The 26156-nt window shown below is 42.7% G+C and overlaps 1 protein-coding gene across 1 annotated transcript; it reads right to left on the bottom strand.

Moving 5' to 3' along the window:
* Positions 1-331: 331 nt before the first annotated feature.
* On the bottom strand, positions 332-14150 carry LOC143825975 (keratin, type I cytoskeletal 19-like). Its single transcript, XM_077314433.1, has 8 exons — positions 13628-14150; positions 9378-9460; positions 8528-8684; positions 7408-7569; positions 6613-6738; positions 4926-5146; positions 4258-4304; positions 332-2984 (listed from the first exon to the last, which is right to left on the bottom strand). Exons 1-8 carry the CDS (start codon positions 14060-14062, stop codon positions 2887-2889), a joined length of 1329 nt encoding a protein of 442 aa, XP_077170548.1. The 5' UTR covers positions 14063-14150; the 3' UTR covers positions 332-2886.
* Positions 14151-26156: the final 12006 nt, after the last annotated feature.

Here is a 26156-nt window from a genome sequence, read left to right as displayed (position 1 = left end):
TGGACTACAATTCCCAGGAGCCCCTGCCAGCGTTCGCTGGCAGGGGCTCCTGGGAATTGTAGTCCAAGGACATCTGGAGGGCCGCAGTTTGACTACCCCTGCTTTAGAGGGTGGACTCTATGGAATTGTCCTCCACTGAGGTCCCTGTTCTCACCAGGCTCCATCCCCAAATCTCCAGGACTTTCCTAACCTAGAACTGGAAACTCTACCCCACATTCACTGCTGGTGTCCAGGGAGGACTTGGCAACCCTAATATAGCAAACCAATTTAAAAACTGACCAAGTGTTCAAACTTGGTTTCTTGATGTGTCAAAAAGACTACTTGATGCATCTGAAGCTTTGAGGACATTTATTATTATTATTTTTGATTGATATGACTGCCCCTCCTGGCAAGCCAGCTCGGGGTGGTTAACAACACAGTAATTAACTAACAATTATTTAATATAATATTAAGACAATTATTAACATTAATTAAAGCCAGTTAAAAACAATTTGAAGTCTCTCGCATCATTCCTTTGCCTCCCCAATGTCTAAAGTGATTGTCTATGGGAATTTCCTGTTTTTCTTAGGGGAAGCACAACACAGAGTAGGAGGAGTCAACACGCTGGTATTACTAGTTTTTGGCCCCAACCAAATGCTTGGAGGATGAGCTCTGTCTTTCAGGCCCTTCAAAACTGAACCAGGTGTTGAAGGACCCGCAGCCCTTCCAAGAGCTCATTCCACCAGGTGGGGGCCAGGTCCAAGAAGGTCCTGGCCCTGGTTGAGGCGAAATGTACATCTTGGGGGCCAGGGATCACCAGCCTGCTTATATTGGCTGAATGCAATTCCCCTCTGGGGGTATAGTCAGTCAGATGGTCCCTCAGGTACATTAACATCACCTTGAATCTTGCCCCATGACTTGTACTACCTTGGCATCCTGTTGTGCCTCAAGAATATGTATGCTCTGTTACCTTTAAGAGCCTTTGGTCAGTTCTATGAAATAAAGTCATTATAGTTTAAACTTCTTGCCTTTTCTGTAAAATGGAAATACTGAGGTGAGGTTATTGCCTTTACTGACTAATTACATTCTTATTCTGCTCTTCCTCCATGGAGGCCACACTGATACCATTGATACCAGGCCACAATGATACCAGGTTCTCATGTCCTCTGTTTTTTCCTCACCACAACCCTATGAGGCTAGGCTGAGAAAGTGGCTGGTCCGTTGTTACCAATGGCATTTTATAACAGAGCGGGAATTTGAATGTGGGCCCAAATCTCAGTAATCACCTAGCTCTATATACCGCAATAGTTATGGACTTGCTGAATAACAAAACACTGGGTAATCTGTCCATACTTAATCCTAGCAGAAATACTTGATCTTAAAATAACTTGCAGCCCTTGTGAAATCATTTTGATGTGGCAGGGTATGTTATGCTTCTTACTTAGAACAATGTTCCAGAGAATAAATGTTAGGCTTTATTTATAAATTTAACTGCAAGAGACCTCTGGATCATTTTTTTCTAAGCTTTAAAAGCAAATAGATAACTTCTTGAGATGCACATGTTGGTTTTCATTGTCTCATTGCGGTTGTCATTTTGAGTTTTATCACTTTATAATGAATTCAAGTGGTAGGATTATGGGTGTGGTTGTTTCAGCAGGGATTTTCTGTGGACGGCATTTGGTTCAAGAAGCTCAACTGAAAGAATTTTCTCTATTTTTTTTGGTACCGAATTAGATCGTGACTCACAGCTGTGAAACTATGGAGTGTTTTCTTTGACTTTGTATGGAGAAAGATGATCAAAAGGGGAAAGGGAGTTATATGAAAGACGACTTTGTATATTTGTGTGTTTGTTTAATCAAGAGGTAGGTCTGTGCTTCCTGCTTTGGACACCTGGGTGTCAGCTAAAGGGTTGTGCTATATGGGCATATTTGCTGATAGGCAAATTCCTATTCTCCCCCCCTTTTAAACAGGGCAGGGGTCCCAAATGTGACACCACCTGTTGACACGTTTCCTGGCACCTGCCAAATGCTTTTAGAAAATAGGTGGGGACAGATGAATCTTTTTGCATTTACAATCTGCCTTTATCTGAAAGATTCAAGGCAGTGAGTTCAGAATGACTCAAAACGTTCTTGCAGTTCATTATACCTCAGATGCAATCAAGTGTGATGTTCTGTCTAAATGTCCCCCCCCCCTAATACAGAATTCTAGCATATATAGACAGGATGAAATAAAATATGCGTTGTGCCATTAAAGGAGAAACAGATTAGGATTTATTTTATAAATTAAAAATCACTTTAAAATTTAGTGCATTCTTTGGCTGTCATCCTAAAATTACTTTCCTGGGAGACTGGGATTAAAACAGTTTGATTGAAAAGGGACCTGAATAGACCAATTTAGGATTTCTCCCTAACCTCCTCCTCCCCTCAACAGAAAGCAGGATATTTCCAGTTAACTTGTTTTGCAGAACTATGTTAAAAAGTAGCTATTGTTTTCTTCTCTGGGGAAAATACAGCCATTCTTACTTTGCTCTTAGGAGCTGAGACTTTTTTCTTTTTTCCATTCAGTACATTATGTTTATTTTATATAGGGAGCTTATCTGGAAGTCTCAGGGAAATGATTCAATTACTTATAGCTATGAGGATAGATAAATTAAATCTCAAGCACTTAAGAGTGATTTAACACAATGGACCTTCATTCTACAATAATGCAACCCATTCATAAGCAAAGATAGCGGGATGAAAGGAAATAATACATTATTTCGTTCTGAATAACATGATGGTTCTCTTTGTAACACAACTCTATTATTAAATCCATTGAAAAGCATCATAGTGGCATAGAAAGCAAGGGCTTTGTTGTTTTGTTTGCAATGATAACATTAATACAAGATGCCCTTCATGTCACTGCTGGTTACATCTTCTCTTCTCTCTCTCTGACTTGGGATGAGACCACTTTTCCATCAACCATCTCTTCAACAACCGTCTTGATCTTCCGAACTTTATTCTTTTCTGGACATTAAAAAAAAAGGTCGCTATTGGACGCAACAGGCAATTTTGGTGATGGACCAACGCAGTAAAAGAGGGAATGGTGCTGAGTGTGGGCAAGAAGTACTGAAATAATAAATCGCCTCCTACAAATGGTAACCAAACCTGCTGTGCGTGCCGTACTAAAGCAAGTTGCGGTGGGGGTGGAGGGATGCAACAAACCTGGGTAAAACCTGGAAGGTGAATGTATGCACAGTGATGTAGTATGTACCCCTTCCCCTACTTACTTCAGATTTGGGGGGGCATGGAATAACACCTCAGTGTAGAAGTAACCCAAATAGCCTCTCCTTCCATTATATAAGACCGTAGAAATAATACATACTCAGGTAGCATATTACAGAATAAGCATGTATTTTATGGTCATACAAAGATGGTTTTCAGAGACAAATTCAGTGACTTCATATGCTGGTATTACTTGTGAGAAAATACCCAATGACCTTTTATGCATGGCAGCGGCTGTGTCAGGATGGCGCCACTTTCTTGCGGTGTGGCCGCATGCCCTGCCGCTTCTTGTGTGCTAAGAGGGAAAGATTTTCCTCAGCGCACATGGTCCGCCACGGAGTTGTGTGTGCGCTCACACAACTCCTGGGTGAAAAGGTTCCGCTGCACTTTGTAGCAGTTGCACCGGGGAGATGGGGGGACTACTTCCACAAGGGTGGGATTGCATGCCGAAGGAATCTTACCTTCATGGAAGGTAAAAAAACAAACACACACCCAATTCATCTCTGCAAAGCTGAACAGGATATTTCCTGTCCCTTGAGAGGTCCTGGCCCGGCGTGACTGCCGATGGTGGCCATGGCAAAAAAGGGAACACTAAAAAAATCAGTGTTCCCATGCTGCAGGCCATTGGCGGCTCTAAAGCAGGACAGGGTTGTGAGGGGGCTGGGCTGGCAGCAACACCATGCATAAGCACGGATTAGCTCCCTTCCATACGAGCACTGGCCTGACTTTTCCTCTCTGTGCATAATCAGTCAAAGTGAATGGAAAAGTGTTCCTGAGTTTAGAAAATTCTTTATAAGACTACGTTTGCTCTGTGTGAATTTGATATTAATATCATTGGCTTATAGCGAATTAGAGGGTACAAAACACCCCTTCATCCAAGCCAGTTATCTGTTCACTAAAGTTGCCGCACCACTTTCAAAAATGCAACTGACTGCTGAAAATGGGATTAAATTTTCTTTTCAGTGGAAACCTCACAGAAGGTTGATTTTAAAAAAAAGAGTGTTTGTTGTCATACCTCTCTCAGCTTCTTCTCTTTTTGCAATCTCCAGTTCCAGAATAGATCTGTATCAAACAAAGTAAAATGTATTTGGTAAACACACAGTCCTGGCTTTCCCAAAATAATACAACATAGGAGGGACCTAAATGATGTGAATGGGGTTTTATTGGATTTTTTATTGTATACGGAGACTGACGTGTGATCGGCCACAAGACGCTTGTCAGGAGTGGCGGGAACTAAACCAAATAAATAACAACAACATAATGACTGTTTTTAAAAAAAATAACATGCACTATGTGGGGGGGGGGGAAGCAGGGAGGAAGTTGATGACACAGGATGCTTGCCTGAAGTGACACACTTGTAACAAAGGAGCAATTTCCCCAAGCTGTCTTTGAATTTTCCGTGCTCCTGAGAGGGTTTAAGCAAGGCGGAAGGGAATAAGCCACACAGCATATGGAGAAAGGGAATTCTTGGGCACTTTTCCCACAGGAGGGGGAGGAAGAGAGAGGGGATGGAAGTTGGCAATGAGAGGAAACAAAAAAAACAAGGAAGGGGGGGGGACTGGATGTGATGTCAGCACATCCCTCCCCCGCCAGCATCATGGAGGTGGCTGGCAACCCTGTTCATACCTGACAGTGGCAGCTTGCAATTGTGTTTGACATAAGCATCTTTGGTCTGTTTCGTACCTGCTATCTTCTCCTTCCAGCAAGCGACGATAAGTGGCAATCTCTGCCTCTAGCTGGACTTTAATATCCAAGAGGCTGTTGTACTCAGAACTCTGCCGCTCCATGTCCTCTCGCACCTGCAGAAGTTGGGTCTCCACATTTGCGATGGAGGCCTGTATTTGGGCCAGGATCACTCCATAACGTGCCTCAATCTCTGCCACAGCATTCTCTGTATTTGTTTTCTAGCAAAGATACAAAATGTGACATTCAAGAGGACTTTAAGAGAATAAGAAAAGCCCTGCTAGATCAGACCAATGGTCCATTTCATCCAGCATCCTGTCACACAGTGGCCAGCCAGTTGTTCTGGAAGGCCAACAAGATGGAATAGAGGCCCATGCTTTCCCCTGATGTTGCTTCTTGGCTCTGGGATTCAAAAGTTTTGTGCTTCTGAATGTGGAGTCACCATGATTAGTAGCCACTGATAGACCTATGCTTCATGTACCTATCTAATCCCCCTTTAAAGCTTTTCTAATCTTTGTAAAATGAGCCTCTTGTGGCGCAATGAGCCTCTTGTGGCGCAGAGTGGTAAGGCAGCCGTCTGAAAGCTTTGCCCATGAGGCTGGGAGTTCAATCCCAGCAGCCGGCTCAAGGTTGACTCAGCCTTCCATCCTTCCGAGGTCGGTAAAATGAGTACCCAGCTTGCTGGGGGGTAAATGGTAATGACTGGGGAAGGCACTGGCAAACCACCCCGTATTGAGTCTGCCATGAAAACGCTAGAGGGCGTCACCCCAAGGGCCAGACATGACTCAGTGCTTGCACAGGGGATACCTTTTTTAATCTTTGTAAGTTAACTTGGCATGTTGCCCACCTATATTATAAACCCGCAGACTTTTGGGTTTGGGTTTATATTCAAATCTGCCAGACAGGATTATAGAATTCTGTTGAAAAAAAGAAGCCGGATGGATTCTGAAATTGAAAATTCTTCAACCTAACGAGTTAAATGAGAATCTCTTGGTAGGTCCTCATGTAGATAAGAGCCAGTGGTTCTGCAGGTTGATTATTCTGGGGGACTTCAATGTCCATACAGATAAAACTGTTTTGGGCCGTGTATCTGCCATGGTGATGCTGGGACTCTCCCAGTTGGATACTGGTCCAACACACCAAGCAGGCCACACCCTGGATTTGATCTTTGGGGCAGGGACACACATTAGTCTGGTACAATCTGCTAGAGTACCATGATCATTTTGCTCTAAAGACCCAGGTCAATACCTCCCTCCCTCCTGTATAGGCAAAGAGCAGATCTATGAAAAAGAGTAATTGAAGAAATTTGGAGGGCAAGACTCAATCTGGAGAACATGTGACTCAGCAACCTGTTAATGATCAATCCCATCAACTCCCACTGTAACTACCATTCATGGACAGGTGTTTCCCCCTCATTATTACAACTCTGCAACACTTATGCCATACTGATATATGCATGGAGAGCAAAATTTATTACCTTTGAGTACTTTGTTCACAGAGGAGAGCCAAGAATGTTCCTGTTTCTGCATTGCCAGCAGCAGACTGTTAAGTCCAGCTGACTTCAGATGTGGGAACAATAGCAAATCGGGTACTTGCCCTTTTAGGGCATTTGTATAGATCAGTGGGTGGCATCCCAAAGTATTATTAATCAAGTGCAACTGTATTGGATTAGTTCAGGATACTTTACCAAACTACGCTCAGATTGGAGTTCAATCTCCAGGCTCTGGAGTATGTGTCTCCGGTCTGTAATCTCATTTCTGTTGCTCTCAACTTGCTGGGTGTTAGTGGTTATTTCCACATTCCATTCTTCAATCTGAAATATGGAGAAGGAAAGGAAGATTCAAATAAAATAAGAATAAAAGTAAAATCCGCAACATCAACAGGGTAATTCTTTGCAGGATTACTCCTGTCTAAACCTTTTGGAAGCAGCAAATTTGGACTGGAGTAACTTAGCACAGAATTTCACAGCCAGTCAGTTAAATGGTTAGATTTGCATTCCTTTGATGATGTGCGTCAGATTAATTTGGCAGTAGATTTTTAGATATATTATTTGTCAGGATCCGACTCCCTTGGCTCAGAGTCTGGGGGTGCCATACCCTCTGGTGTCCTTCAAAGGCAAGCCTTGGGCAATGCCTCATTTGATGGTTACAAGGGAGGTTCACCTTCAATAACAACTCTGTCTCTCATCTCACACTTCTTCCCCCACTCTGTAGGAGAGGACTGGCTCATCATCTCTGGCTTTCCCAGGGCTGGCCTTTTCAAAGGTGGGGCATTCAGGACACACCCAATACACTAGGGTGTGTGGTGCTGGTACAAATGGGCTCTCCATCTGGTCCTCCTCCTGGAAGCCTGCCCTCCCGCAGTGCCTCAAAGCATTGCTTCACTGGCCTAGGAAGACCTGGGCTGCTGCAGGCAAGGCTCAAAGCAAAACTCCCCTTCTCTACTGAGCCAATCAAATCAGAGTTATTTTAATGCTCCTCACCTGTTTCTCAAACCGTTGCTTAGCTTCTTCGCGGTATTTGTCTGCCATGACTTCATATTGCTGACGCATGTTGTCCATCATCTGCGCAAGGTCAATGCTTGGTGCGGCATCCACCTCCACTGTCACAGTGCCACTCAGCTGCTGGCGCAATCTCTCCATTTCCTGCAAGCAACAGTGCTGGTGATCAGCAGTCTGCATCCAGTCATCTGGACGCTCCCATGATGCAGGTCATTGCCCTGAGATGTGAGCGCATGCTGGGAAATAGAGTCTGAATACTGCGTGCAGTTTATGAGATCAATCATTTTTGGGACTGTGGTTTTATTTGCTGCTAGACTCCAGCATTCTTTGGTTGCTGCACAAATTCTTGAGATCTGCCAGGAGCCTAATCAGCTTTTGGCTGCTGATTGATCACCCCCCATGTTGTTACATAATGAATTCTTGCTGGCTTATAGAGAGAGAATCTTCTCAAAAACTGTCACATCTATGGTCATCTCAATCAAATGTTTTATAAGCTTGCATTTCTAGCTCTATTCCTTAATGGATGACCATCTGAACATTTCTTTCACTCCACACAGCCATTGTTGCTATGCCTTCTTCCCCTAATCTGCTTAGCTGCTGGCACGGTTTTTACCTATAGACTTCCTCCCAGCTACTATAAGCATGAAGTAATTTATATATATAAGACAAAGAATAAGAATAAGACAAAGAGATGCAAAAGGGTCAAATGTATCAATTACAGAACATAGTAAGCTGGGGTATTGGTATTCAAGTAACTACTTGGGGGATGAGGAGAGCAGAAAAAAATATCTTAAAAGCTCTCCTTCCTCCATTGTGGCCCTGGTCTGATCTCTTGCTCTTCCCTTTGGTTGTTTTCTTTTAAAAAGAGATAAGAACAACAACAAAAGTACCCCCGGGAACTTTTCACAGATCTTGCACTATTTGTGCTGTGAAGTCACTTGAAGAAGAAGAAGATGAAGAAGAAGAAGAAGAAGAAGAAGAAGAAGAAGAAGAAGAAGAAGAAGAAGAAGAAGAAGAGTTGGTTCTTATATGCCGCTTTCCCCTACCCGAAGGAGGCTCAAAGCGGCTTACAATCGCCTTCCCATTCCTCTCCCTTGCTTACCTCCTCATGATTCTTCTTGAGGTAAGCCAGTTCTTCCTTCAGGCCTTCCACCTGATGCTCCAAGTCAGCCTTTACCAGGGTCAAATCATCAATTAGCCTCAGCAGCCCAGTTGTGTCATTTTCCACATTTTGTCTGAGTCCCAACTCAGTCTCATACCTGTCCAGTTTTTAAAATGATACATTTAATTCTGGGGCAGTTAGCATACGCTCAGTATTTACATTCTTAATCCACAAATCTAACCATAACTGACTTCTTAGCCCTAAATTCCATTTTTTAGTAATTGCGAATGTGATAAGTACAGGTGGGTAGCCATGTTGGTCTGAAACAGCTGAGCAAACTTTAAGTCCAGTGGCACATTTAAGACCAACAAACTTTTATTCCGGCAGGTTTTACTTTGAATACTGTAAGAACGCAAGCAATGTGGGAAGGGGGAAGCTTCAGTGGAAAAGCAGTGTGGCAAAAGGCCTTCCACATCACTCTTCTGCACTAACTTAACACCACTGGTCTGAAGTTTTCTTAATTTTATTACATGACTTTGTGTGCAGTCTTTGTTCCATCCCATGCTACCTCGGAAACTGTCAGATTTCTTCAGGGTATCTTTTATTTTTGTAATGAATAGAAGCATGGAATCTGTTCCATGTGCAGATGTTCTCTACTTTGATCTCTGGCATCTCCAGAATCAGGTACAGGTGACTTGAAAGACCTCTGCCTGAGACCCTGGAGTCGACAACATGGGCCGTGACAGTCCAAGGATCTCAGATCGTATTTAGGCAGGTTGATGGTTGTGTTTACTTTCACTTCAACTTTTAGTTACTACTTCTTCATTTTTCTTTATTTCTATGTACATACTTTACTCGGAAGTCATCAGCAGCCAGCTTGGTGTTGTCAATCTGCAGGATGAGCTGAGTGTTGTCTAGTCGTGCTGCAATAATCTGAAAAAACAACAACGTGTACAGAAACCAAGAAGGATAGTCATTGATTTGAAATCAACAAGCCACATCAGAAAATGTCATCAGAAGGACTGCGCAGGTGAAATTAAGGGACCTGTAAGAAGAGATGCAACTGCTTTGCTATTTCAATAGTTATTAGTAAAAATGGTTGCTTCTGTTGTGGGCTGCTTCCTGTACTGCCAGAGAGATGCTAAGATTCAGCTAAGAATATCCAGAGATTCAGCTCAGAATATCCAAGGGAAAGACAGGTACTGTGGCTCCTGGCCCATGCTGCCCAGGAAACGAGAACACACAGAAGTGCCCCCACATCCACAGGACTTCAGATCAACATAGACATTTTTAGATTATAATTGGGAATGAAGATTAAATAGCTGAAGAATTTATAGCAAAAATTGGGGAGATGTGATGGAATGCACAAGAACATGAGCTGCCTTATATCGAATAGACCATTGGCGCAACAAGGTCATTACTGTCTACTCTAGCCTTTCTCAACTTTTTAACCACTTTGAAACCCCTGAAACATTCTTCAGGCTTCAAGAAATCCCAGAAGTGACATGATTGTGCAGAATATGGTTGGGAAGCACAGCTGAATACGTGGCCGGCCAAGGTCCCTCCCCTTTCAATCCTCTCCAGGCCCATAATTGGTCATATAAAACCCTGGTTGAGAAAGCCTGATTTGCTCTGACTGGTAGCTGTGCCCTGCAGAGGTCTTTCACATCAGTGACTGCCTGGTACTTTTAACTAAAGATGTCAGGAATGTGGAGTGTAGTACCAATGAAGAAGAGGACTGAACCAAAGAATAAATTGCATCCAAAAAGGAGACAAACCATTGGTCAACAGGGGAAGGTAAAGTTCAAGAGTGAAGATAACAGACAGAGATATGACAAGCAAGGACCAACAGATAGGACACAGCTGTAGTGAGCTTTAAAGGGAAGGGCAAGGTGTTTGCTCTGTTAGCAGACTGCTCTATCGTTAGGAAAATTGAGGAAGTTATTTCAGATGATACTTTTGGAGGTAGAGACAGTTAGCCCCGTTTCCTGCCTATTGCCTCTGCTGCTCACAAGCTAAAATAGCTGAATGTTGTCTTGTCTCCCTCAAACCTCCTAAAAGAACATGCTAACCCTTCAGGGCATCCCGAACCATTTTGAGATACTTCTCATAAGTCTCCAACCCTCATCAGAACTTCACTGAGTTCCCAGCTCTTGGTTTTTAATTTTTAAAAAAGTCTCTAGCATCTTTCCTTGTACCTTTTGCCTTTGTATCTCTTCAACAAAAGTTAAAATTTACTTTAGGTGGGCGGGTGGGAACGAAAGCTGAGAATTCGTAGAACTTGATACGTTGACCATTGCAATGTAAAAGTAATAGTACAATGTTCAACTACTGTTTTTGTTTTGTTTTTTATGAAAATGCTCCAGTGGCCTGGGAGAGGGGGATATGGCTCCCACCATGGCAGCAACACTGTAAGGAAACCTGCCCTATGGAAGCCCTATATCTGCTGTGCTGTGTCAGGGAAGCATACAAGCCTGATTGTATGGTGACAGCAGCTTAAACAGGATATTTGCTGCTTGCCCCAAGTCCAAGGTGACCAGATTGTCCCACTTTTGGAGGGACATCTGAAGGCACCTGGCTAATTGTACTTATAGTGAAATTTAAAATATATATATTACAATACTATTTTTGTGCTCTATGCCAGGGGTAGTCAACCTGTGGTCCTCCAGATGTGCATGGACTACAATTCCCATGAGCCCCTGCCAGCAAATACTGGCAGGGGCTGATGGGAATTGTAGTCCATGCACATCTGGAGGACCACAGGTTGACTACCCCTGCTCGATGCGTTCAATGAAACTTTTTGTTGCTCCATATAGACCAAATTTTTAATCAAGAACCCCACCAGTCAATGGTGTCCCGTGAATTTAGAGACAGATAAGAACTTTCACGCTCCACACCCTTTGTTTCAATAAATGGCACCTCCCAGTTATGTGTTTACCTCTAGATAGGTGCAGCCAAATGATAGAGGTCTCCTTATTAGCCACAAGATGGAGATAAAAAGGGCGAAAGTAGTGACTTTAAAAGGCACGCATAAAAAAAGCAATTTCAATGGGCTTTTGCAATTTCATAATAAATTTCATTTGCATGTACACGAACCAAAACAAGCTCTCCATACCTGACATAGGAAATAATTATAAACATTTTTGTGATATCGTTACTTTGTTTTTACTTTATTATTTTACTTTATTTAATGTATTTTTATGCCACATCTCTAGAGACCTACTTGAGGCATCTCAGAAAGCAAAAAACAGTGCACTAAAATAATAACAGACATAATTTCAGGTATGATGGATAAATATTCCCTTAATTTGTGTGCTTTGAAAGCTTTATAACTCCATGGAGTCTGATAGTAAAACGCCTCTATCACAGTAGATAGTTTGAAGAAGCACCCAGCAGAACTGGTAAATTATGAGCTGGTTGCCAGTTAGTTGCCTTGGTCATCAGGCCTTCTTACAACAACAAGACAATTCCTTGTTGTCACTTGTTTAATTAAGTTTATTTTTTCTTGATTATTTGTTCACAGTGTGTCTGTAATCTTGGTTGCTATCCCTCTTTTTTGGGAAGATAATTTTTGCTGCTAGTTGTCAATAATAAAGGTTCAATTTTTCAGTTTGTGCATTATCTTTGTATGACAACGAAATCTGAGTCCAATAGCACCTTTAATGCCAACAAAGATTTATTCAAGGTGTGAGCTTTCATGTGCACGCACACTTCCTTTTGCTTCTTCAGATCAACACGGCTACCCTACTTGAATCTATCTTTGTATGCGTTTCAATGATTTATGTCATCTTTATATTTCTTCAGATTATGTTATAATTTCAATATTTTTGGAAACATCAGCTCTTTTAAGTGGGTACCTCTTTTCTTCGTTTGGCTTGAATTCTACATTGAGGTTACCATTTTCCATGGGTTTTTTTTTCTGTTTGAGGAGAAGGAAAAGCCAGGTAGTTACATCTGTTCAGGCTTTCTTTTAGGTGGAAATGAAGATTGAAAGGGTTAAGCAAAAGACTTTGAAGAAGAGGGGTATTTTGGGGAAAAAATATTTGTAATTGTATGTATTCCTTGAATAAAGAGCCTCTTGTGGCGCAGAGTGGTAAGGCAGCCGCCTGAAAGCTTTGCCCATGAGGCTGGGAGTTCAATCCCAGCAGCCGGCTCAAGGTTGACTCAGCCTTCCATCCTTCCGAGGTCGGTAAAATGAGTACCCAGCTTGCTGCTGGGGGGTAAACGGTAATGACTGGGGAAGGCACTGGCAAACCACCCCGTATTGAGTCTGCCAAGAAAACGCTAGAGGGCGTCACCCCAAGGGTCAGACATGACTCGGTGCTTGCACAGGGGATACCTTTACCTTTATTCCTTGAATATAGCTCGTAGATTGGTTTAACTGACAAAAAGGTGGGTTATAAGGCACCCAGAAACATTTCCAAAATGTTTGCAAGCTCATTGCAAATCTTATTGTCATCTCATTACATACTGGAGACGAGGAAAAGAGGACGTGGCTTAGATACAAAGCCACCCACACCTTCCAAAAAAAGTCTACTCATGGTATGCAGCCATCAACCTGTATAGTTATTGCATTTGATTTATTCTATACATGTGAAGTGTCCCTTCGCAGATTGACCCCCCCCCTTTTTATTAATAATTTGATTCAATAGCAATGGAAGTTCTGACCTTCACAAAGCATTTGTTGGGGGACAGTCTGTAGAGCCATGGACACTGTTAAGCGACCAGGTTGATGGCTACCTACCACAGGTGGACTTTTCATGTGTGTGTGTGGACAATGTTGGGAATGTTCTCTTTCCCACATCAGTAATACATAATGAAATTATAGTTCACCAGCTCCGGGAAGGCCTTTTAAATGTGGCTGATGCTGGAAAATGGTGATTTTTTTTAAAAAAAAAAGTTAATCAAAACAATGTTTTACTTCACATTAGAAAAGACAATTTTTAATTGTTTTACGGTATTATCATTATGAGAATAATCCATGAGTTTTTGTTCAGAGTCGAAATGAAACTTTCAGACAAATTGTTATATTCATGAAGACATAGCAGTCATTTGTACAAACTCAACATACTGCTACTCAGAAACGAATCGATATCTTACCTTGTTCTGCAGGTCTTCAATAATTTGGTAATATGAAGAGTAGTCTTGTCTAGTGGCAGGGGAGCTGTTTTCGTACCACTCCCGGATCCGCTTTTCAAGGTGGGAGTTGGTGGTTTCTAAGGAGCGTACCTTTTCAAGGTATGAAGCTAAACGGTCGTTCAAATTCTGCATGGTCCCTTTCTCGTTGCCAACAAGAAGTAGGTCATTGGTGAAAGCACTGGGCTGGAAACCACTGCCCAAGCTCCCCCAAGAGCCACCAGCATAATTGACACCAGTGGAAATACGGGTTCCATAGCCACCAGCTCCTCCATGGACACTCGGGGCTCGGTATTTTTTAATGGATGTTTGTCTGTAGATAGTACTGCCTAGGTTTGGCGAGGTTGGTTGGAGAGTAGAGCTCGTGCTCCTTAAGTAACTATTGCTGGAGAAAGACATTGGTAATCTTAAACCAAGTACCCTACAGCACGTTCAGTCTCACAGTGCTTTGCTTATTGTAGAGAATGTTCTATAGAGCAAATATCTTGGACCTTTATACTTTGGGTAAATAAGGGAAGTTTGATAGTGTTAAACTCCACCTCTGCTGATAAACTGTTAAGGTAGGGTTGGCCATTTCACCATTTTGCCCCCACCCAGTCATCTGGCAGTACAAGACAATTCAGTATTCAGCCAATAATTCAACTGTACTTTGGTACAAAGTCCTTGGGGGCTCAGTTTCTTTGTGATTGTTTAAAGCAAAGATCCAGGCGTTTTGAATGATTTATTGTTTTACACCTGGTTTTATTACCTCCCCCTCCCCCTCCTGGACCAACTAATAAACAGCAGGTGTCAAATGCATAAGAGAGCTGGAAGCTACCTTCCTGTGCAGAAAAACTTTGCTCATGGCAAAGTTGCCTGAATGCTCTTTATTTCCATCCAAATAGACATCTGAATCTGTGAATTCTCCCTTTTTTAGTCACAAAGCAATCTAGAAATATAATCAAAGAGAATTTTCAGTAATTATGACTTTAGCAAAGGAAATGCAAGTCAGCAGTTTAGATCCATATGGAATCAAGCAGGAAACAAATATGGTACAATGATTTCATTCCCATACCAGATTCTGGAAGTTTTTAAGGATGGTTTTGGTTCCAGAACAAGTAGGACCAAAATCTTTCTACTTCACAAATACCTCGCCCTCCTTTTCCTTTGGAGGCATTGGGGATATGTTGGTGATCCTTGGACCCAGAGAGGTCCACCTGGTCTTGATCAGAGTCAGGGCCTTTTTAGCCCTGACCCTGGTATTGGTGGAAATAGTTGCTAGTTGAGATCCAAGCCCTGACAGGGCTTCCTCAGGACCTGCAAAAAAGCAGTCTTCCAGCAGGCCTATGGTTGAGACCATGGGAGCCTAAAATCCAGATGGACCTCCCCTTTTCCTTTCTCTCTCCCCCCCACACACAATTTCTAGATTGTGTTCTTTTTTGACTTCAAGGAAACCCACCAATGAATGACTAACTTGACTGCAGAGAGAGTTGGGGATTGGTGGGGGTAAATTCTAGTATTGTTTATAGTTTTATGATGGCTTTGCTGTTATTTGATGATATTTTATTGATTTTTATTTTATGCTGTGAGCCACCCCAAGACCGTCCATAGGGAGGGGTGATATACAAACAATAAATAAATAAACATGCCGAAGAGTTAAAACTTCACGTATAGAGGAATTGTCAAAAACATACACCCCCTAGTAAAATACGTACAAATTTGCTTCTGGTACCTTCAGTCTCGAGTGCTGCTGCGTAAAGCACACACACTGGTTCCCTCTGCCTGCTATGTGGCTCCATCTGCCATTTTGTAATGAAGTGTCCCTAACTGTCTTTGAATTAATCTTCAAAAAGCAGTGACCAAGCCAATCCCCATGGTGCTTTCAAACTGCTTAGGGATCAGTTCTTGCATATATGTTTTTATTCAGTCCTGCAGTGAGGTCTAGCAGGTGATTGGCTGGTTGCTTTTGGAAGAGTTATTCCACATTCTTCTACAGATGTTTCAGTATACAGTGTATCTCGGGAGAGCTGCAGAAGACGTGGGTACTTCCTTTTTTAAATCTGGGTATGTCTTGATAGTGGTTAGTGTCAACGTTTAGTCCCCAAATAAATGGGAATCTGGAACAATAAAGTACAAGTATTTGTGCAACCGTCAACAGATAATAGCAAACTGTGTCTGTTTTCAGTGTAAAGATAGAACAGGCAGCAATGGGTACTCCCTTAGATGCAAGTCTTAAAGTTGTGAGGTGTTAGTTGAATTGGGATTGGGCATAATAGGTTGTATCCTGTGACTCCTTTCTGCTTGTTGGATTCTACTCCCATTTTCCTTCAAGTTTTCCTCTAATGGAGAACCTCAACAGAGTTTCTCCATTAGAAAAAGTCTTGGCAGTTCAAGAAAATCATTCTTATTCGAAGGAAGGCTTGGGGGACAAACTAGATATGACAGCATCCTGTGGTTTTAAAATGCTACAAGGGCCTGATCATGATCAAGCCTGCAGTGCAACAGGCTAAGAGTTTAATCTGTTTCAGCTTTTCAAAAGGGCCAGGGGCAGTGGGAAAAGACTACCATGTTGAAGGCCTGGTGCAGTTTAAAATGGCACTAAAGTACTTGCGGCAGCCATGAGAAGACTGTCATTTCAAGCTTGGCTCTTGGCCAAAGAGAGTCATGAAAACCACTCCATTATTGTTTTTTTTTTTTTTTTTTGCCAAACATTCACTTCACTGAGAGCCTAAATGCAGTTTAACAGCAGCTGCTAATTGCCTGGTCCTGAATGAGTATCTTCCTCTTTCCCCCCAACCCCAGACTGATAGGTCATGTCATCATGAGATGAATGTGGAAAATTGTGTTTGAAAGCTACCACATAAATAGTTTTGCCAGGAGGTTTGATCAAAAGCTGGATGGCAGTTGTGTAAACTATAGACAAACAGCTTCAGGGCATTTCAATTACTTTAACTCATTACATTTTAATGCTGTACCGCTCAAGATTTGCCACTCAAATATGCATGCAGGATTTGGAGCATTTGGTGTACAGAGCTTGGGGCAATGGAACTGCTAGATCCTATGAGGTTCAGGTAGCACTTGAACATGAGCTTGGCTGATGGCATCATTTCAAACCGCAAAGATGTTAGGGTCATTCTAAGACCTAGAATGGTCTTTTAAAATTGTTATATACCATGGGGCTGATTGTGATCGCAGAATTGAAGAGTGATAAATCAGCGAATCAGCTTTGAGCACCCAGTCACATACATCAGAAATATTGGCTGATGTATGCAGTAAGTCAGAGCCTCTTGTGGCGCAGAGTGGTAAGGCAGCAGACATGCAGTCTGAAGCTCTGCTCATAAGGCTGGGAGTTCAATCCCAGCAGCCGGCTCAAGGTTGACTCAGCCTTCCATCCTTCCGAGGTCGGTAAAATGAGTACCCAGCTTGCTGGGGGGTAAATGGTAATGACTGGGGAAGGCACTGGCAAAACACCCCGTATTGAGTCTGCCATGAAAACGCTAGAGGGCATCACCCCAAGGCTCAGACAGGACCCGGTGCTTGCACAGGGGATACCTTTACCTTTATGCAGCAAGTCATCTGGTATGGTATAGCGTGAAAGAATGGAGCTAAAAAAAAAATCAGACCAAGTCCCCAATAGGAGCTTAAAACTTTGATGGCTTAAAGAATCTAATTTAGTTGTGATGTCTTTCTTCCAAGATTTCAGCATAGCTAAGTGGGCAAGGGTTTTGAGCGAGGGAAAACCAAGCTCTGCCCCCATCAGGGCTGCAGGAGACTAGTCTGACACACTTAACCAAACTGGCTCTTCTGAAATTGTGAGACATGAACAGCCCAATCTGGGATGTAGCCATGTTGAGTTTGCCTGACACAAAAAAAGCATCCTTGTATATCTGACAGAGTGAACCTTTCTAGCCATCCTGTTTCCTGAGATAAAGAGGTAATTCAGGTAGCAACCCTAGAGACTAGCTTATACCTTTCAGAGGAAAGCAGAGTTAGTTTACGATGGGACATGTCCATAAAACGTAGGGAAGTGCCTGATTAGCCACATAACTTTTAGTTGCAAGACAAAGGTGAATGCATATTCAGAGAGACATGATGGTGATTCACAGAGGTGGTTGACCTGTACATGTCATTCAGGCATTTATTCATGAAGCCATCAAACTGTGTAAGAGAGAGTTTCAGGGTGCAAAGTCCCATGTGCTGCTTGTTTGTTAATGTACATACAAAAGGGGGGGGGGGGAATCTATCACTGAGTCTGCACTTACTTTGTTTATTCCATTGTCAATCCTGTTGCATTCAGATCGGTTTGAACTCGTGTCTTCCTTTCCCCCCCTCCTCCCCATTGAAACAGGAAAGTCTTCTGCACGTGGTTAGGGAGGCTCAGAAGGTGGGGGGCGGGGGGAGCCAAGCCTCTTTCTTTCTTTTCTTGAAGGGGGGGGAGAGGAGCCAGACAGGGAGCCTCTTTCTTTTCTTGGAGGGGAGAGGGAGAGGACTGAAAAAGGCAGAGGAGGGAGGAAAAATCCAGGACCGACAGAAGTTGAGAGAAATTAGGGGCTTCTCCTTTAAGGCAAGCGTGTCGCATGACCAGGTGTAGCCTATCAGAGGTTCTCTATCACGGAGCTTGGTTTCCCAATCCGGATATTGAGCATTCAAAGCACTCTTAGATGTCGCACAATAAAGGTAGGGTCACTCCGGATCAATCCTTCTTGCTGCAGAAGGAAAATTTAACTCGCCCAAAATCCAAACAGAAATCGCATTCTGTGTAGAGGGCAGGGACTGAATCAATCTGGGCTTGGAATAAAAGTTCCGTGCAGTTTACACCTAGGTTTCATTTAAAACAGTTAAAACAATTGGAACAGGGACTTCATACCCTTGACCCCTCTTATTTGTGGGTCTGCCTCTCTCTCCCTATGTTCCACCATGACAACTTTGCTCAAGTCAGTAGAGACTTCAACAACAAAATCAACAACTGCTTGTACATGTCTTTTCTCCATTGTGGCTCCCGTCTACAAAACTGAACTATTCAAGAGAGATTTTCTGCACAAGGAATAGGGTCGCATTGTATAGTCTCCAATCTGCAGCCAGTGCAGTTGGGAGAGCTCAGGTTTTATATGTGTCCTTTACTGAGTCCCCATAAGCTGCATTCTGGACCAGTTGGAGTTTCCAGAGCAGCTTCAAGAGTAGCCCTGTATAGAGTGAGTTGCCATAATCCAATCTGGCGATGACCGTTGTGTATATCACAGAAGTTGGGTTGGACAACGCTAGAATAAATAGAGTAAACATAGCCAATACATAGATAAATGTTTGTGGGGAGTCTGTATGCATGAGGAGAACATTGTTGGCCCACTGGGGTAGCCCTTTACACAGAATGGAACCCACTGTACTTTACTGGTTCCCACAGGGATCATGGCCAGCCTGTGTAACTCCAGATCTTTATATATTATACACTTATATGAACTGGTACATAGCCAGAGTGTCCAGTAACTATCCTATGCACAGAAACAGTACACCTGGTACCCTAAATTAATATTTGCATGGGGGGGTGGAAAGCAGCTGACTTATGACAACCCCATAGGGCAGGGGTAGTCAAACTGCGGCCTTCCAGATGTCCATGGACTACAATTCCCATGAGCCCCTGCCAGCAAAGGCTGGCAGGGGCTCATGGGAATTGTAGTCCATGGACATCTAGCGGGCCACAATTTGACTACCCCTGCCATCGGGCTTTCATGGCAAGAGATGTTCAAAGGTGGTTTGATGTTGGCTGCTTCTGCGCTCCAACCCTGGACTTTCTTGGTGGTCTCCCATCCAAATGCTAGCCAGGGTCAAATCTGCTTAACTTCCAGGATCTGGCTATCTTGCCCAGGTAAGGGCAAAATCCCCCTCGAGGTGCCTTTTCCTCTCAGTCTTTCCTAAGAGCAGCATTACTTTCCCCAACAATACAAGATGTATTTGTTGCTCACTAGAGGTCGCTATCAACCTGCATGTTTTTAGAAGTTGGCATGAGTCACACAACCTTTTCCCAGCAGCTGCCAGGTGTTGTTGTTTTGAACTAGTCTTCATGGGACCTCTCCACATTCTTATTTACTAGTTGTTGAGTTTTGTTTCATTGGGGGGGTCCTGTCCTGCATGTCTTTTTCTACCTTTAGTGGTCCGTTCGACATCAAACAGTCCACCCCCCCACCCCAGTTTTTTGCCCTGCAATTTAAATCTTCGGGGAAATAACTGGAAATAAACCTGTTTGGTATTGAATCAACCAGTAGAGTGAGCAAGATACATGTGGAAGAGGAAACTCTCTCCACTCCCTCACCCCCAAAGAAACAGGAACTTAAAGAGCAAAATGAGAATGTGGAAAAGTCCACGGTTTTGCAAGTTCTTTTTTTCTTTTCTTTTGCACATCTTGCTTCACCAATTGAAGAGTTGAAGAAAAGAATGTATGTACACCTCAGGAAACTGTGCCTGTCGTCACCTTCCACCCACCTAAAAAAAAACAAAAACCTTTTTTCATACAAAGAAAACTAAAGAGAATCAAGTCAGCTTTATTTCAGACAGGACAAAGGAGGCAATAATTAAATGGCTTGTGGAACTGAGCTCAGAATGTACATCTTTGTATCAGAAAGGTATACCCCCAGTGTTTTACCTTCTCTGCCCCCCCCCTCCGATTATGAATCCTAACATCTTCCTGGTGATACATTGATGGAACATTAAATCCCCTGCACAGATTAACAGAACTTCTGCCAGGTCAGGTGAAAGGCAGTTTACTAGTGCCAGAATTCGAGAGCCTGATAAGTGACATTCTTAAGAGTGATTAAAAGCGAGCCAAACATGATGTAGTGAGTCAATGGTTCCGACAAAATTGTTTCAGTATGTTTACCTGGCAAGTGACTCATTAAATGCTCTTGAAACCAAGGTGGGGATTCCTGCATTATTATTATTTTGGTTCTCTAATTCTAGCCTGTCTGCTTCCTATAGCATATATTTATTTCTCATGAAAGAACTCATCATCTGTTTTGTTTCTGACCTGCAAACTCCCATCTGCCCTAAAAAAAAATGTCACAGTCTCTGTACTTCTTTCGCTTCTGCTCTTCTGTTGTTTAACACCTGCACACCTGTACCCTTCTGTTCCAGTGGAGTTTTAATGCCCATATAACTATCCAATGGAAGCATCCTATGTAACCCATTTTAATTCGCTTTGTAAGTCTTGCAAGATCTGTTTAAGAACATTGTGTTTGATCCAGCTAGCTTTTTCATTCAATTGGGCTAATTTGACATTTGACAAGGCTTTTGTCCACACCTGTCCCATGATTCATGGCATGGCTGTTTTGGGTGTTCAGAAACCTTTCCTCCTTTGTTAGAGTGGAAAAATTGGCTGTATTCAGCCCATTCGTTTTACTTTCATAGTCTCTCTGGATTCTTATGTTACTGTCACATGGTTCTAGTATTTTCTTGGGAGTTGAACTTTGGGGTTAATTGCCTGCCCCTAAACTGTAATCAAGCTTTTTTTTGTATTTTGTAATGTACTTGATCTCCATTCCTGTTAGTAACTGACAAAGGGAACTTTGACTCTTGAAGGGTCGTTTATACTAGCGATCCCCAACCTGTGGGCTGCGGACCACATGTGGTCCTTCGACTAATTGGAGGCGGGCCGCGAAGGATGCCTTATCCTCCCCCCCGGCCCTTTACTTCATCCCCCCTGGCCCTTTACAACCCACTTCGGGTGTCCTTGTCTCCCATCACTCCCAGATGGGACTATCTCGTTGCAGAGAAACAAGCTCAGGGTTCCCATTGATTTGTCATTGTCCTGAGTTAAAATTTCCATGAAAATAAACTGTTCCTTATGTTCATTGTTGTGGCGTGTCTGTATCTTATTTTGAAGGGATGTTTAAACATTACCATTGCGATCAGAGAGCGTTAGGGCAGTGGTTGAGAGTAGAGGAGTAAACTACCCCCCCCACAGCGGGCCTCAGTAAAATTGTCAAGTGCTGAGTGGTCCCCGGTGATAAAAAGGTTGGGGACCACTGGTTTATACCATTGATTTCTTATTGGCCTTTAAGGCACTACTGGATTAGAAAATTGCACATGTCCCGGCAGAATCATGGAATCAAAGAAGGGGCCTTGCAGGCCAGGTAATCCCACCCCCTGGTCAATGCAGGACCAGCCTAAAGCAGATAGGCCTAAAGCCTATTCCTTTACTCAACTACTCTGACTCTGAATCATGCCATATCTACTCCACACCATTCTACACATAGTTTAAACCCATTACTTTGAGTGTTTAAATATTATTTCTTCTTTCCTACATCGAATATGTCCATTGTTATCGAGACTGTGTGCTTAGCATCACTGGCTGATTCTCATGGCGGGAAACTGTCAGACAGTGACCGGAGTACCGATGAGAGCAGCCCTCAAGCGGACTGACTTTGTGGGAAGCAAAAAGTATTTTTCAAATTTTTCTTTTCTTTTTTTAAAAAAAGGATGCATTGCAGCTCAGAGCTGATGTATAATGGATTCTGTAAGGATGTCACCGTAACAGACTCTATCCTCATTCATTGTGGTGCAATCTACATAAATATTTACAAGAAAATACCGTAGGGCAGGCCATGCATTTTCTATAGGATGATCTGTTGGATGCTATGCCGAATAATGGTAATAAGGACAGCTACTTACCGTATAGCATTTCAAAACACTATTTGATGACTAAGAAATAACTAGTTGATTCCTGCAGCACTTCTGGCTAGGTGAGATTTTTCATTCTCTTCTTGTAAAACAGGAAGCTTGAGTCTGAAACAAGCAAGAGAGCTTATAATATCCAAAGTATTACACAACTGAGCACTCACTTCATTTTACTGGGCCTTTTCCTAGAAATATGGCTGGAAAGAGCTTACTCTGTATTCTTATGACTTTTAGTTTCTGCTTTCAGTGTACATTTAATCATATAATGCTCCCTGTGGATTTCTCTCAATCTTCTGTTTTTTGTAATCTTGATAGATCACAGATCCTTACAATTACTGCAGAGTCTTTTTTTTTAATTTTGACTCTTTTCCACCAGTATATGACAAGATAAATCTTTTTGAATGGCCAGTTTTCGGAGTATAACAGCTGAGAACAGGGATTTCTTGGCTCCATCTGCTCCTGCTATAGATTTTCAAGAAGCTTCTGAAAAGGAATGTGACACAGTTTCATCTGTAGTTTTATTTAGAGGTTTTGGGGTTTAGACAGTCATGTAATTCAGGATTCCGTTTTCCAAAAGAAAATCACCGTGGAATAAGGTTCCCTGGATGTTTTTTTTTCCCTGATAGGGGAGTCCTTTATGTGAAAATGCAGAATGCTGCAGGTATATTGGGATTATCCAACGATCATTCTCTTCTTATTTCACATAATCCAGGCTGTTCCTATAGAAGAAGAAGAAGAAGAAGAAGAAGAAGAAGAAGAAGAAGAAGAAGAAGAAGAAGAAGAAGAAGAAGAAGAAGAAGAAGAGTTGGTTCTTATATGCTGCTTTTCCCTACCCGAAGGAGGCTCAAAGTGGCTTACAGTCGCCTTCCCTTTCCTCTCCCCACAAAAGACACCCTGTGGGGTGGGTGAGGCTGAGAGAGCCCTGAGATTCCTGCTCGGTCAGAACAGTTTTATCAGTGCCATGGCGAGCCCAAGGTCACCCAACTGGCTGCATGTGGGGGAGCGCAGAATCGAACCTGGCATACCAGATTAGAAGTCCCCACTCCTAACCACTACACCAAACTTTGATGTCTGAACATTTTCCTTGTCCTAGTGTATTTTTCTACAATACATGGAATTACATCGCTTTATGCACTGGTTTAAAAATTGTGCTCTGGGGACCCCTGAGGTTGCTCAGCAGCTTATCAGGGGGGGTTCCTAAATAAGATCAGTTATGTGTCCTTGTGAGACAAGTTTGTTCCTCACTGCTGATGTTCTGCTTCAGTGCATAACTCACATTGGATAAGCGTGAAGAGAAATGTAATATGTACCCAAAAACATTTCCCAGAGCTTCCTGCAGGGTAAAAGGCTTCCGCAGGAGACATGAAGGGGATCCTAGGAAATGACTCCCTATACAAAGCATGTCCTGGAAGCAGTGGATTTGAAAACCATGGTATTGTATCATGAACAGAATTCATTGACTCATTCACGGTTTCAGCCAGTTTAATTCTTCTGTGCTAAGTAATCAAAGGTTTCACCTTAAAAAAAGAAAAATAGGTAAAATGTCCTGATCACCCTGGGCCAGGGGTAGCCAAACTGTGGCTCACCTGTCCATGCTGCTGGCAGGGGTTCATGGGAATTGTAGTCCATGGACATCTGGAGAGCCATAGCTTGGCCACCATGAAATCTCTATCACTATTCCTCAGCCCCTATTTCTTATCATTGAGATGGGAATGCTTGTAACCATGACATATGATTCTTAGGAGGACAATGAGTGATAAGGGCTACAATATACATTAGAGACATAAAGCCCTGCTTAAAGGAAATCAGATAACTGCCCTAGACAAGTTTTCAACCACAGCCAAACACAATCAAGTGTGAGTATGAATCATATCTTGTTTGGGTTGCAGGGAATGCAAAACCATGCCACAATCTTCTTAGGTGACATAAAATGTCGATCCTTAAATTGGAGGACTTTTGCCACGGGATAATAATGTTAATGACCTCTGAGCAATTAATTAGAGCTTTGTTTTCTGTGGGTAGAGTAGCCACACTTCCTTGAGTCGCTCCGGGCTGTCACTGGAGTGTTAAGTGGCAGGCTATAATTGATCCACCTCTGTTTCCTGCCTACACAACTTGTTGACACTGCCAAAAAGCCTTAGACAATAAACCAGAACAGAAAAGTAAGGAAATAATGCCCGAACTGAAGAAAACACATGGCCTTTGTAACAGGAAGACAGACTTGCTTCTGAATTATTTACTATTTCAAGTGCTGATTATCCATCATAACACGCTGCACAGATAAAATGATCTGCCTGTAGCCACATACTGATTTTAAGGATATAACAGTGGCCAATGTATATAATTAATAGTCTTTCCTAGTACTCTGGAGTATTCTGGTTAGTAATTATTATTACTGGTCAGCCACTTTGGCCAGGGGCTGGGAGGTTATCAGATTAGGGAACAGCCATTCCTGTCAAGGTGCACTGCTAGCAATTTGATGGGTACAGCTGTTCTCTCCACACCTGGAATTGCCTGGAATTGACACTGTTCAGGTTGAGATATGGCCCAGAATGTGATACCTTTTCATTCCTACCATAGGAAATGTCTGAACTTCTACCATAAGCATCACCCTATTGAGGAGAAGCTTTTCAACTCTGTGTTTAGAAATACCAGAAGATTTCAGGGTGGAGCCTAAGAATGGAGTTTGTGGAGGAGAGTGGCCATGGTTGGGTATGATGCCATGCAGTCCACCTTACAAAGTTGCCATTTTTCTCCCCAGAAGTGGAGTACATGTTATAAATAAATAAAGATTTAGTTGTAATTCCAGGGGATCTTCAGCCCCCACCTGGAGTTTGGAAACCCTACCCAGATCTATGGAATGATGACTGCATAAGCGGTCATATTTACTCTTTCTGGAGGATATATCCCACCTAGTAGCAATTTCCCAAGGTTTTCGGTAGAGATGCAAAGAATCTGAGACCTTTTGAACAGAGACATTAAAGGAGAGCCACCTGTTGGGTCTTACAAAGACAAAGCGTGTGCTCCACCACTGGACTAGGAACACTTCCCTCTCATTCTGGATTCTCTGGAAGGGGTAGATCAAATAACTGATGAATACAAGTCAGTGTAGTGGTCCTGTGAAGTCTTATTTATGTCTCAAGATGTGGAGACAAGAAAATGCAAGAGAAGGTAGGATAATTACTGGGGAGTTGGAAATGGTGATGAATAAGTGGGAGCTGCACGAAACCTGTAATATTTTAAAGTGATAGTTAAAAGTGTTTGTGCCCCCCTCCCCCCCAAGAGTGTTGGGACTGCATCCCGAATATCTGGATTCCGATAGCGGGCAAGCTCTGGGATTCTGTGGGTGGCCTTTGTAAATTTGCTATATCTTGGATTCAGTCCTGTCCTCTCTAAAATATAATAGTGCCCTGCCCAAGAACGATGAGATAAGAGAACTGAATCATTGGTTTGGAAGGGGACCAATAGATCAGGTAATCCTCCCTCTTTCATCATACAGTGCCATGTATACAAAGCGCGCGTGACAACCTTCTTTGGAAAACCTCCAAGGAGAATGATGCCAATACCTTCCTTTGCAGTTTCATTATAGTCCTTGCTTTAATCTTCCCATAGGTCAACTTCTTTGATGAATCCTTTATCATTGGTGAACTTTTTATTGAACTTGGGATATTGACAAATTGTACAGAGGATTCCTGTGGTGGTCATACTAGAACAAGGCCCTGGAAATGATGATTGGGTTGATACTAACAGAAACAATATTCTTAAATACAACAGTATTCCTTTATGGACTCATGTTCACTTTGTTATCTGCTCCAGCTTGGCGTAGTGCTTAAGAGCATCAGCCTCCTTC

Source organism: Paroedura picta, chromosome 16 (assembly GCF_049243985.1).
Source record: "Paroedura picta isolate Pp20150507F chromosome 16, Ppicta_v3.0, whole genome shotgun sequence".
NCBI classification, from domain to species: Eukaryota; Metazoa; Chordata; class Lepidosauria; order Squamata; family Gekkonidae; genus Paroedura; species Paroedura picta.
The sequence above is the reverse complement of the archived record's forward strand: the minus strand, read 5'-3'. Positions and strand labels throughout refer to the sequence as shown.